The sequence below is a fragment of the Plectropomus leopardus genome, chromosome 19, assembly GCF_026936395.1.
Source record: "Plectropomus leopardus strain MGB_pleo_1.0 chromosome 19, ASM2693639v1, whole genome shotgun sequence".
NCBI lineage: Eukaryota > Metazoa > Chordata > Actinopteri > Perciformes > Serranidae > Plectropomus > Plectropomus leopardus.
Window position 1 is genome coordinate 22,543,916 of NC_142194.1, and position 14,648 is coordinate 22,558,563.

The following is a 14,648-nucleotide window of genomic DNA, read 5'->3' on the forward strand; positions in this document are numbered from 1 at the left end:
TCGTTGACAGAGGTGGAGGAGGACGTGGAGGTGTGGTGCTGGTGCTGCTGCTGGGAGCTGCTGCTCACTGTTGCACCTGTGCTGTAGGACACAGATGAAGACTGGTGGTCAGATACTGAACACGCAGCATGAGCAGCTGAAACACCTTTACATGGTTGCACTTTAAGGGAAACGTCAACCTGGACCCCAATTTTTCAATGTGTTTGTGTCTATGTAACTAGTGCAGAGCTCCTGCAGCTTAAGGCAAGGTAGATTTAAGACTTTTTTTAATGCCATTTGGAATTGCGTTTGACCCTTCAAAACCTGAGCAAAAGTTTTCAATTTTTTAAAACACTGGGAGAAGGCATTGAGCCACTTGACATGAAATATAAAAAAAAGGAAATCACCTTAAAATTAGCAAAATAAGAAAGAAAAGAAAAAAGCAAGAATAAAATAAAAAGGAATAATATAAGTGTATAATATAAGTGCTAATATACAAACGTGTATGAATATTTCTGTGACATGATTTTAAACATGTAAATATTATATTTTTGAAAAAATTCCCCCTAATTTTTTAAATACACTTCCAAGAAGTTATTCTCTTCTTTAAAATAAACACATTTTCAGGTCATTTTCTTGTCATCTTTTGCTAATTTCTCATTGGCAAAGTTGCTCATTGCCTTTTTTCCCAGATTTTTTTCTTTTCTTTTTTCTTTTTTAAAGAAATCAATACTTTTTTCCAGGTTTCAGAGGTTTTGATGCTTGTAAAAGGCTTCTGAACGCAGCACAAGATGTCCAGGTGTTAAAGGGTTAAGGCAATGGACAATTTCCTTTTGTCCAAATACTTACTGTAGCAAAAAACTTGACTTTTGAAAAGAAAAAGTTAAATTATTTATGTTAAATGTCAAAAAAACACCCCAAAACAATCCTTTTTACAGTGGAACACATGGAAGACAATAAGCATATTATATTATTCCAAAAGTATCTATTTAGTTTACCAATAGAAGTGGGAAACATCTGGCATTTCTGGACGTTTTTCTGGGTGATTTTGTGCTTCTCAATCTGCATGTGAAATTCCACGAATTGAATTTCAATCATGACGAGTTTTAGAAAAGGAATTTATTAGATTATTTAACAAAAAAAAGATGTTGCCAGTCATTTTGAGACTTTACAATGCAAAAAAAGGGGGGAAAAAAAGTAAGAGGAGTAGTAAGGAGTAAAGTCTTATTTCCCATGTCTGAGGTTTTTAAGACTTTTGAAAAATTATTTAAGTCAATTTACAAGCAATTAAGGCCTTATTTTTATATTAATGAATTCAATGCCTTTTAAGACTTTTTAAGAAACCGTGGAAACCCTGGACTAATGGGACCAATGCCTACAAAGCTTCTGGAACGTAGTTAAGTTGCTGCCAGACAGAATACTATCATATATACCATATACGCCAGTAAAATTCAAGTATGAAACAATAAAAACTGTACAAGCTTATTTAGGGGTTTCCAATCAAACCCACTTGTCTAAAGAAAATTACAAAAATGCAGGAGAAAAAACAAAGTATGGAAAGGCCCCGAACAGCACGACACATTACATTTTTGCTCAAATTGCAAGTTCTATTCAAAATATAATAAATTTGGTAATAGCTTGTCTTCTGTTTTTACATAACAAACAAATGAAAACAGTCAGATGCTGATAGGACTAATTTGGCAAACACATGGATCAACATAGCAACATGTTCTGCTGATTTTTACATGCTGGATAAGTAGTCACTATTTTACCTTGCTACTGTTCTTACTCTGCTTAATAATCCTGTGTCAGTTGTAGATTTATGCCGCACCTCAGCAGGGTCACAACAGAACATGTAACCAGTGCCTACTGCAAATTTCATCACTCCTGTCCACATACAGATTCCAGTAAATGAAATACAGATATTAAGTAAGTACAAAGATGAAAGAGTGGGAAACACCTTTTCCTCCACAGAAATCGTATTACCAGAAGCTTAGCAGAACTCTGCCAATGCACTGTTTATTCTTTAACACTTTGGACACAGTTTATAGGCACAGGCGATCTAAATGGCACAGTCTGGGTCAGTTAGGCATTTTCAAAATCAGCCAGCTCATTTCAACATGTAATCTCTGTTACACAAACAAGAAACTCCACTAACCTATGGACGCCGGCTGTCCCCTGATGACACCATTCTTTGTCCTTTCTTCCCAGTCCAACACTTCTTTGTATATCAATTCTGCAACAAAAAAAGGCACATTGTTTAGATTTGAGAGCAGAAGGTTTTCGGATTTTGGAGGTAAAATTCTGAAGTGCTCATACTCATTTAATCATTAATCATAGCCCATAATTGCGTAATGTGGAGTTATACCAAAACCTTTTATCACATCTTGTGAAATACATGAATTAAATGGCCAAATTTATTCTATCTATTTTTTTTTTTTTTTTTCATTTACTTTTTATTGGTTTTTAATTTTACATGTAAACAGACAAACAGTCAAACAATCAACATGAAGACCTATAAATGAGTATAGAAGTATCAGGGAAAAAGTATAAGCGTACATAGGGGGACTGGTAAATACCTCCAGTTGAGAAATCAAGAAAAAAGAAATAAAATATAGCAATGAGTACTTATAAGTATTCTGATAGTACAGATTGAAATTACTTGAAATCTGGTCTTATGGTAGAGACAAATGCACACCATTTTTGCCAATTATCAATAAATGCCTCTTTTTGTGTTCTTAAATTAAAAGTGATTCTTTCCATTACAAAGATGCTGTACACTGTATCAATCCATTCATCTACACTAGGTGCCTCCCTCTTCAGCCATTTCTTCGTTATTGATTTCTTACAAGCCACCAGTAATATTCTCAATAGATATTTATCTTTGTTCCTCCAATCCAGATCCTGTAGATCCACCAAGTACAACAAACTGAAACAGAAAGTTATTTTTGTTGAAAACACAGTCTCTAGAGTTTGATGTACCCGTAACCAAAATGGGGTCACAGCAGGGCAACACCAGAATATATGATAGTGATTCGCCTCTTCGCTTCCACAACATCTCCAACATTCTGTCTGATTGGAAAAAGTTCTCTTTTGATATGGAGTATAGAAATAGCGAATGACATTTTTCCATGCATATTCTCTCCAGAGCGGAGAATTTGTTGTTTTCCATTGTTGTTTAAAAATTTCCTTCCAGTTCTCCTGGGCAATTATGGTGTTGCCTTCAGTTTCCCATCTTGATTTTACATTAGATGTATTTTCTTTGTTAAGAGATTGAAGACTTATGTATAGTTTTGAAATTATCTTCTTATTAGGTTCATCTTTATAAGCTTTTACGAATACCTGTAGGATATCATTTTCAGGTTCATAATTTTTTATAATTTTTTTCCTGATATAATCTCTTATTTGTATATACCTGAATAGGTCCTGGTTTTGTAAACCAAATTTGTCCTTGAGATCTTGGAAACTTCTAACCGTACCTTTATTTATTAATGAATAGTATGTTGTAAGCCCTAAGGAGGTCCATTCTTTGAATCTATGGTCGTGTTGATTAGGTGTGAATTGTGGGTCATAAGCAAACCATTTCAGGCCTTCGAAGCGTCTTTTTTAAATTGAACTGTTTTGATACATCACTCAGAAGCTTTAATGAATTAGTGATCCATGGATTATCTTGATCGATAAGTTGTTTGTGTAGTGATGGGTCCCCAATTAACGCACTGACTGGGAAGCCTTTTCCCATTGTTTGTTCAATATTTTTCCATCTGGCCTTGTAACTAGGTGTACACCAGCAAATTAAAGGCCTAAGTTGGGCTGCCTTGTAATAATCTTTTAGAATAGGGAGAGCTAGTCCTCCTTTTTCTTTTGAAAGTTGGAGTATCTTATAACGTATCCTGGGTTTTTTCCCAGCCCATATATATCTAGAAAATAATCTGTCCCATTCTTGAAATTGTTTTTCTGGTGCTTCTAAGGGCAATGACTGAAAAAGGTATAAAACCCTTGGTAGGATGTTCATCTTGATGGATTCGATACGTGAGCTGAGGCTTAGATATGGTATCAGGCTCCATCTATGAATATCTTCCTTGATTTCCTTAATAAGAGGTTTATAATTGATTTCGGCTAATCTTGACTGATCTTTAGGGATATGAATTCCTAGGTATTTTATAGATTTTTTATCCCAGTTTAGCTGATATTTCTGACGGAGATCAGCAGGAGGTTTGTAATTAAAACTAAGGATCTGTGTTTTTTGAACATTTAATTTATAACCTGAGAAAGAGCCAGTATTCATTTAAACATGTCATTAATGCTGGTAAGGATTGTGTCGGATTACTCAGATATATTAATACATCGTCAGCAAATAACGCCAGTTTCTGGTCATCTACCATTTTTATCCCCTCAATTGCTTCATTTTGTCTTATTCCTTGAGCTAGAGGCTCGATAAAAATAGCAAAGAGAAGAGGACTCAGTGGACACCCTTGTCTCGTTGATCGCTCAAGTATAAATGATTCTGAGAGTTCTCTTATTAATCTTCAGCCGTGCTGATGGGTTTTTGTATAGTATTTCTATTGTTTGTATTATTGTCTTATTAAAGCCAAATTTTTCCATTGCCTTGAATAGGAAGGTCCATCTTACAGAATCGAAGGCTTTTTCTGCGTCCAAGCTCACTATCATAGCCTGGAGATTTTTTTGATTAGTATGTCTAATAATCTGTAGTGTACGTCTTATATTGTCTTGGGTTTGTCTACTTTGAATGAACCCTGTTTGATCCAAATGTATGATCTGTGGTAGAATCTTGTCAAATCTTTTAGCAAGGATAGAAGTGAACATCTTGTAGTCTAGGTTTAGTACACTAATTGGCCTGTAATTAGTGCATTCTGATTTATCCTTTCCTGGTTTTGGAATAACCGATGTTATTGTTGCTTCCCTCCAGGAAGTTGGAGTCTCTTTGTCTGCAAAACCCAATTAAATGTTTTCACTAAGATAGGGCGCCAATACATCTCTTAGAGTTTTGTACCATTGTGCTGTGTATCCATCAGGACCTGGGATTTATTTGTTTTCAGTCTTGCTATGGCATTTTTGACTTCTTCTGTTGTTATCGCTGACGTTAATGTATTATTTTGAGTTTCAGAAAGGGCTGGTAGATTCAATGATTTCAAAAAATCTTCCATTTTTGTGTCATTATCTACCTGTGGTTGTGTGTAAAGTTTTTCATAAAAAATTTTAAAACAATTTTTAATATTATCAATGTCATGATAAGTTTGTTTAGTCACTGGGTCTTTTATGGAGTAAACAGTATTGTCCGCTTGTTGTTTTCGCAATTTAAAGGCAAGGAGTCGAGCATGTTTACTGCCTCCTTCATAGTGTTTTTGTTTGGTGTACATTAATTTTTTCTGGATTTCTTGTGCATATATCTCGTCTATTTCATTTTTTTTAATTTTCATCTCTATTTTTATATTTGAGTTTAATGAATTTTTATGTCGTTGTTCTAATATTTCTAGTTAGATTCTGAAGTTTATCCAGATTTTCCTTCCTGCGTTTCTTAAGCCAGGATGTCACAGCAATTAATTTGCCTCTCATTACTACCTTGCATGCGTCCCAAAGCACAGTCGGTGACACCTCTCCGTTATCATTAAATTTTAGGTATTCCTTTATCTGCGTTTGTTAAATGTTCTACCGTGTCTTCTATTTAAGATACCGGAGTTCAGTTTCCAGAGTGTTTCTTTATGTCTAGTTCCTATGTTTATTGACAAATAAACTGGGCAGTGGTCTGATACATCCATACATCCTATTTGACATTTTTCCACCCACTGTTTATCCTTCTAAACATCAGGAAATAGTCGATTCTTGAGTATGTCGAATGTGGGGAGGAGAAGTAAGTGTAATCCTTAGTTAACAAATTGTTTTCTCTCCATATATCAACTATATCTAACTCTGTCATTAAAGTGCAGATTTTTTTAGCAGCATTATTGGGTTTGTGCATTCTTGTACCAGAGGAGTCCATGTTTGGGTTTAAAGTTAAGTTGAAGTCTCCTCCACAAATTGTTATTCCCTCTGATTCCATCATTATTTTGTCAAATATTTGTTGATAGAGTTCCCCATTGACCCTGGTGGTGCATATACATTATACAGAGTTATTAAAACACCATTAATCTTGCCCTTAATCAGAATAAAAGTGCCTTCCTTGTTTGTTATTTGTGTTAAGTGTTCATAAGCAATATTCCCTGAAATCAAAATGGCAACACCTCTGTTGTGTTTTGATCTATTCGAGGATGAGAACACATGCTTAAAACCTTTCCTTTTAAGTTTGTTATGTTCTATTTCTGTGAGATCGTCTCTTGCAGAAAAGCTATATATCTATTTTTCTCTCTGTAATTTAGTTAAAATTTTGGTCCTCTTAGTGGGTTTAAGAATCTGCGTTAACATTCAGAGTAACTATTTTCACCATTTGTCCAGAGAAGTAAAGTAACTTAAAACCTCCCATGTACTGTACTACCTTCAGTTATTATTGCAGATGTATGTATGTCTTCAAACAGAAACAAAAGGGACAGAACAATGTCCCAACAGAAATACGAACCAGAACAGACTCTTCCGTGAGTAGGGAAAGCGTTATTCCCTTTGAGTCCCTGTTGGTGGGTGGGGGGATATTCCTTCCACAAAGGACGGGGCCCTCCCTAGGGGTGGAGTGATATCTTCCATTCCTCCTAGACATGTCCAACATTATTCCAAATGTAATCCAGACAGTCGGTTGCATTTTCCTGTACTTTTAGTAGTGACCAAGCAGTTTTGTAAGGTTAGAGAGGGCTATATTTTAGAGGGGGTCTATAAGAAGGAGGCAGAGAATAAATAAAGAGGAAATGCAAACCTTGCATCTTAAGACTAAATGCATTATATATTCTAATAATAATAAAACATAAAAAATAAAAAATAAAAAGGTTTATTACTTTGCCCTTATGTCAATCAAAACTGAAATGTATCTTTCCTGCACATTGACCTTGTGTGTCTTTCACCCCAGTCACCTCCATCACCTCTACCCTATTACTAGTTCTTTTGATTCAGTCCTGCATGGTCACTTATCTGTCTCATCAGCTGTGTTTCTCTCCTGAACTCCTGCAGCCTCTCCTGTGGCGTGATGCCGTTTGGTGTCCGTCATCTCTGGAAGCCATTGCTACACGGAAACGCTTTCCGGATGCATTCCTCCATGTTCATGTCCGATGTGTCCCTCGGAGTCTCCACTTCTATTCCGTGTGCCCTCAGGGCGAGTGCCGCCTCCCGGGCACTCTCGTAGGTCCGGGTCTCACTGCTCCAGTGGATGCGGATTTTTGCGAGGGGGGTCTGGAAACGTATTCCTTTTTCCTTTAAAGCCTTCTTGATTTCTTTATAGGCTCTGCGCTTTATCATTACTTCATTCGAGTAGTCGTGGTCAAAGAAAATCTGTTTTTCACCCACACACACCTTCTTTTTCCATGCTGTCTTTAGCACCATCTCTTTGATTTCGAATCGTAAAAAGTTCACAATAATGGACCTGGGTGGTGAGTTTGGGTCGGGTTTTGCGACTAGTGCTCTGTGTGCTCTCTGGATCTCTAATTTGACTCCTTCTGGCAGGGTAAGTTCGGTGGTGAGCAGATTGTTGACAAAATCCAACACTGAAGTGCCTTCTGAATTTTCTGGTACCCGTAGAGTCAGTATGTTATTTCTTTTTCTGGATCTATTCTCAAGTTCTGTCAGTTTTCTTGCATCTTACTGTGTTGATTAGAAGCAACAGGAGGGCTGCTCTTCGCCTACCGGGCCGCTGGCTTCCAGGTCTGATATGCGTGTTTCAGCTGCGCTAATAGCCTCACCTTGAGCTTGTAGTGTAGTGGCAGTTTCGGTTAGCTTCTGGCTAATATCCTCTTTGAATGTAGTTAGCTCTTCTCTTACGTCTCTTCTGAGGTCGGCTTGAAAGTCTTTAAGAGTATTTTGCATTTCGCGTTTGAAATCCCGCAGGTTTTTGGTAACAGACGTTAATTCTTGAAGTATATCGCCAGCTTGAGTTTTCTCAGTTAGCTTTGTCGTGTCACCATTTTCTTCCTCCTCGGAGTCTTCTGAGTCGGGTGAGGGTTGTAACGACGGTTGCGTTGTATTCCCTGCTCTCTGTGCACTTTTTTGTCCTCTGTTTGTCTTCGCTCCTTTCATTGTAACGGAACACAGCCTCTGAAGTATTAATATCTCGAGTATTATTTAGTTTTGCAACCGACTGGTATGGAGCTACCGTCTACCGCTGCATTCCACTATGCCGTCTTCTTCTATCTATTTTTAAGGAGAGACAGATGCAGTGTGTCTGGAATAAGGAAACACCAACAAGTCACACTCCAGGTGTGAATCTCTTGCTGTCATTATTACTCTGTCAGCACTAAGGAGGGTGTTTCAGTCACCTCACCTTCCTGTGGTGTTCCCCAGGGGTCCATTTCAGGTCCACTGTCATTTTCAACTGATATGTTGCATTTGAAAACATTATTTTTACAAAGTTTGCAACAGAATACAATTTTTCAAGGCCACGATAACCATGTCAGAAAATGTTGCCATTTCACAGTATCTTGGTATTACCATCAGTCACGATGACCCAGAAATATATTTAAACAGAAAGGCATTTTTGTGGTTGAAAAAACATTTTATTACTTTAATTAAAACTTGAGACCATTTTTTAGATTAGACATATGTGCAAAAAGTCTCCTTTTTCAAAATGGCTATCATTAAAGTGAGAATCTCCATCCAGCTACATTTTTTTCAACAATGCAGATAGGTGAATGTTCAAATCACAGTACACCTTGAAATCAGTATTCCACTGCAACCCTATTTGTACGCAAAGCATAAATTTCTCTTATGCCGATGATGCGCTGCTGTATGTGCTACAAAACTCTTTTAATGATCGCAATAAGTCTCATGATAAGCACGTTTAAAATAAGGAATTTAAAAAATAAAAGAAGGCATTTTTTTAGTGTTTAAAAGAGCAAGATTCGATACTTTTACGTCAACTGTCACACAGTCGCTTTTAGTTGCACAGCAATGCAAAAAGATCAGCTGTCATCAATTTCCCAACTCTCCATATCTCCTCGACTCCGCAACAAAAACACCACAGCAGCAAATCACCACAAGCCATGAACAACAGCAAAACGCAGTAAGACACAGTTTATATTATTCACCAAAATTATGAGCACACATTTCATTTAGGCTTTTGCCGTTATTTGTGACACATGGTGTGTCACCGCCCTGCTTGAAGGAGAGACGGACAGTGGTGCAGAGCATTTGACACGCTCACCACACTAATACAAGCGAAACGAAAAGCAATGCAAGCAAAAAGCCAATAACAGCAAATCATTCATTCAAACTGAACAAAAGATTTAATCTCTAAACAAAATCTATCTGCAATGTAGCAAAAAAAACCCTGCAGGATACTCTCTTAAAGGGACAGAGACATTTCCTTCATCACAGCTTAACTATCTACATTTGTATGAAAACACCACAGACTTTATAGTGTAAATGTGGATTTTACTCAACAACAAAGATGTGGATGCAGATCATCTTTAATCCAATACACATTTAAGGGGAGTAAAATTAGAGTGTAACTATTTAATTATTCTCCAACTAATTCAACATTTGATAAATGGGTTTGATGTACTTAAATGGGAATATTTTCTGTTTTCTTGACTTCTTTATGACTGAACATCTGTAATATATATTTAACTGGATTGTGGACAAAATAGCATTTGTGGATGTCATCTTGGGCTTTGAGAAACACAGAATGACATTTTTTCACCATTTTCTGACATAGAAAAAGCTGATCAACTGAGTAAATAACATCTTAATCAACAATGAAAATTGTTAGTTGCAACTCTGATGAAAACAGGAAACCAGGACACGAATGCAACATGTGCAAAACTAGGTCTGTGCATGACATGAGGGTGTTTATGAATTCAGACTTTGCAGAGGAAAACATGCATATGCGTTTGGAGAAAGAAGATTAAATGTCCCACAGGCTGCAAAGCACGAAACATGGATCGACCTTATGCAACACTGCAAAAAAGCACATAAGTACTTATGACAGCTTATCAGAGAGGAGAAGAGAGGAAGGGAGGGAGGAGAGGAGAAACACAGGATCTTTCCTACCTTTCCACTCCTCCACTGTGTGCTCTCTCTCATCCAGCTGCTTGTCTGTGATCGCAGGTGGCGGCTGGAAAAAGATAAACACACGTTTTCTGTTTACAGAGCAACAACTTCACACACATCACACTCAAATGAATGATATTCAGCCTCAAACGGAGCACAGTATTTTGTCTTTTTGCTCAATTAAGCACATTTACCCGATGCTTTACAGGGATAGTTCAGCTTTTTTTTTAAGTGGGGTTGTGTTATTAATAGACAGTGTATCACCTACAGTAGATTTACAGCACACACAGAGCTGGAATAAACGACTTCGTAGCCAGCTGTAGGATCGAGTTATCCATCCTCCCCGGAGTCAAATAGAGATCTGATGCATTTACGCAGTGTCAGAGAGGGAAAAAAAACATCTGTGTACAAATCTGCACTTTTCAAGGCTGCACTGTCAGTCCTGACGAGTCATTTCTTTCAGGGCAGACAGGAGGCGCGAGGGAAGAAAGCAACAATCCGCCTCATCTCCCAATCCTCCTGATCACAGGGCCAAATCAATTTGCACTGTCTGAGTCATTTGTTTCCGAGGAAAGCGTGGCTGATTGTCAGCAAACACGTACTGACGACACATTCTGCATGCAGAGCACAAACATTTACATGGGCCAATTCACAAATGATTGCACCGCTGTTGAACCCGCACATATAACAGGGTCCCTGCAGCTTTAGGCAAGACTTTTTAATACTACTTGGAATTAAGGAAAATTATCTGAAAATGACCCCAAAACATCAAAAGAAATGGCTTAAAATGATGATAATTTTTTTAAAAAAAAATTAATAAGTAATTATGGTGACTTTGAATATAATTCTCTGAAAAAAAATTTCCCTTGCTTTTTTGAAAAATCATTCTCTACATCTAAAAATTTCTTGCAATGTGTGGAACATTTCTTACAAAGTTGCTCACTGCCCCCCCCTAATTTGCTTGGGGGTTCAAAGGTTTAAATATTTGTGAAAGATGGCAGCACAAGAAAAGAGATGTCAATCCAGGTTTCAAAGGGTTAAATACCAAATACGATTTCTCTCCGTCACGTTTACATTCCTTGCCTGTTGTTTTTTGAAGAATAAGTCTGCACCTAGTCGATCTGGACCTGAACATTGCGGTCTGAAAATTCCTTTTTCTCTCTGCCATTGTTCTGTCTGATGAATTTTTGGCAACATTTATACGCTGCAACATGAATAAGTGCACTCAGTAAAACTTAATGGGCATTTTTGTGCGTCATTAGTGTAATATCTTTTGTCGATTAGACCTTGAGGCAAGTAGAGAGCGTTTGCAAGTGATGTGCAATTGATGGTGCAATCAGCAGATGCAAAACATTGCTTCTGAGTTTGCCCCTCAATGAGAAGAGAAATCGAGTTTTACAGTTTGTAGTCCTAAGATGGAGTTTTTATATATTAACAAATCATTTAAAAGCTTTTCCTTTGTATGTGATGTACTTGGTGCATGTAGTTCTAAATTCTTTATATAATAAATAAGGATGATTTTTTAATCAAACTTTAGTGTCAGGGTTCTCACACTTTTTTACCGGCAATTTTTTAAAAAAATTTTCGTACTCGTCTTTTTTTCTGGCTCCACTTGCCAGACGTTTTTTTCCCCAAACATATCAGATTCAAACTCAATTCTGAAATAGAATCGAGTAGAATAGAAATAAATGGGAACGGGAGGAGACAATGCAGAAATGTACGTGATGCTCAACAAAACATCAAATTGACGCATATCAGAGCTCGAAAAACTTAATTCCCTGTTATGTTACACTACGTGGAAGGTTATCCACAGAAGATTACCATAACAATTTCATTACACACAACAAAATTCTATGACTTTTCCAAAGTTTTTGACAACTTTTTTACTAATTCCATGACTTTCCCTGGTTTTCTGTAACCATGGTAACCCTGTAGTGTTGTTTATTTAGTCATGATTTCACAATTTAATCAAAAACTCACTTGAAACCGAATATTCAGATGTTCAATAAAAAAGAAAACCATGTATTACCCATTAGTGAATTCTTACCGCCTCCACTTCAGTCGGGTCGTACCACACATTGATATAGGGGTGCTGCAGAGCCTCGTCCACAGAGATCCGCTTCGACGCGTCTATTACCAGCATCTTGGATAGTAGGTCTCGGGCTTGGCTCGCTGACAAGAAATTGTGGCAGAATATGAGAAAATAGTAAATATTAACCTTTTAACTGACCGGTATCCTCCTGAAAATACCTTCCATATGAGACTGTCTTTCTAATGTGATGAATACTTGACAGAAGAAGGATGTTAAAGCTGAACACAATGTAGAACATGACCATTGAAATTATCACTTTTATATTAATTAATCAACCTGTATTATGTAAAAAGCCTTCATGGTGGATGAAAAACAAAAAACATAGAATTTTTTTGATAAATTTCAGTAAAAACCGTTACTATTTACGATGTGTCTCTGTTGTTGTCTCTGTATTTGGGTTTGTAGGACATCCACATTGATTATAATATGTTCTAACTGACAGCCTCGTCGGCGTGCACTATCAAAGAGCTATATGTGAACATCCAACACATGCAGCTTAACAGGAGAACTTCAGGGGAATACACTGCTGTCACATATTCCTGCCTCCGTAAATTAATGAGGACAGAAAAAGGATTTTTTTTTTCTCCACTCGCTGCGAGAGTTCCTGTCAACTTCTCTCCATTTACACATGCAGACACGCTTGAGGTAAATTCCTCTTCACAGTAAACAACTCGGTCCTGAAGTGTCAGCTTCTGTAATAAGTGCTTAATCTCAGGCAGCTGCTAAAAATTGATTTGTCACTCGGGTTTTGCCGTCAGCAGATGTTTATTTGGATGCAAACAGCCAAAAGTGATCTTATATGGAGGAAAACATCATCTTTCAGCATTGCACGGCCACCATGGAACAGTTAAATTAATCTTTCGGTGACAAAAACAGCCATTTAAAAAGTCACCACAATAAATTCCACATTAGCAAAAAAAAAAAAAACAACAACTTTAAAAAGTCTTTTGTTCAAATTTCAAGCAGTTAAAGTGGAGCACATTGTGGCATAAAACTCTCAAGAACGCAGATTGCCTCATTATTCCCTGCACCTTCTGGCTTGTGATAAAACAGCAATTTACATTTTACAAATTGTTCCCCTTCAGGCTGGACTGCACCAGTAAACCAAAAGGTTTTAACTCTTAGCAGGCACGAGATTTAAAACCTCACACTGATTTTCACATGCGTCAATAATCCTTTACAAGATGATTTTGTGGGCATTGACCCTCTGAGGCCCACATAGACACGTATTTGTATTTTTGTCAGGGATGGAAGAGCGTCTTAAATGGGAGTTTACAGGTCCACAATATACGACACATTCAAGCTGAAAGCTGAGAGAAACAAACAAATCTTTACCTTTCAGCTTGTTGTGTTCAGAGTCAGCCGGGAACAGGACGTCGGGGAAGAGCTTCTCAAAGCTGTAGCCCGCATACCGTGGCCTGTTCTCCACGTAGGTCCTCACCGACTGGTTGAGCTTCATCAGGAACTCCTGAGACGGCGTCCCTAGTTGCTCAATCACCTTATTCCACTGGTCGATATCTTAAGGTTGCAGTATTAAGAAAAGCACTCGGCTGGATTTGGACAAAAGGAGCGGCCGCTCCAGAGGCAGGGCGCTTCATTTCGAGTCACTGATGAATAATAAAGGAGAGCCATCTGGAGCTACTACTACTCAAAATGCGTTGTTCTGGCCTGGATATGTTCCTGAAATACTTGTATAACTGCAGCTGTGCTGGAAAATGAAATGCAAACACTGCCACTGGACAAGGGATGTAGAAAACTGCTAAAAAAGTGAGAGTGTTATTGGATAAACTCTGGGAAATGTCTTAACACAAAAATAAATATTCAAAAGGTTTGGTGCAAGGGTTCTTGGCAGTTTTACTTATGAGGAAAATATTTAAATCCAGTAAATACCGCTGGAAACCAGCCAGGAAGGACTGAGTTAGATGAGACGGATGACGCTCACCTCAAGTGATCCAGATGCTGGAAATGTTCCTTTTGTTCATGAGGACAAAAACACAGATGTAACGTGTACAGATCTACCTGAGGGACACATACAGACATGCCTTGTTCACATCTTTGCTCATCTTTAACACTGAATGAGCAACAAGGGGGAAAAGCTTGGTTCAAGAACTCTGATGATTGTCCATAACTGATTTTGGAGACCCGATTACACCGATTACATTTTACAAGAAAAAAAGAAGTCAATGATGTTTAATATCTTTAGACCACTGTATTAAGTTTCTGCTAATGCTAACCAAACATTACTACGTCTGTAACTTTGTCACCGGAAATGTCGTGTTTGTCACTGAGATCAGCACTAACTCTATCGTTAATTAAAAATGCACCTGCAGAACAAGATCATGAAAAAGCTTCTGTTATTGTTTTTGTAGAACATTATGATGTTACATTGAAGATGACCTTTTGGATATAAAATATCATCACTTCATCATTTTATCCT

The 14,648-nt window shown here is 37.5% G+C and overlaps 1 protein-coding gene across 1 annotated transcript in view; it reads right to left on the reverse strand.

Moving 5' to 3' along the window:
• mapk8b (mitogen-activated protein kinase 8b) overlaps nt 1-14,648 on the reverse strand; it is a 45,694-nt gene that overhangs the window by 5,033 nt on the left and 26,013 nt on the right. The window contains 5 exon segments of the mRNA XM_042507940.2: nt 2-76; nt 2,138-2,215; nt 10,120-10,183; nt 12,167-12,291; nt 13,547-13,729. Coding sequence (XP_042363874.2) covers nt 2-76; nt 2,138-2,215; nt 10,120-10,183; nt 12,167-12,291; nt 13,547-13,729 — 525 coding nt within the window.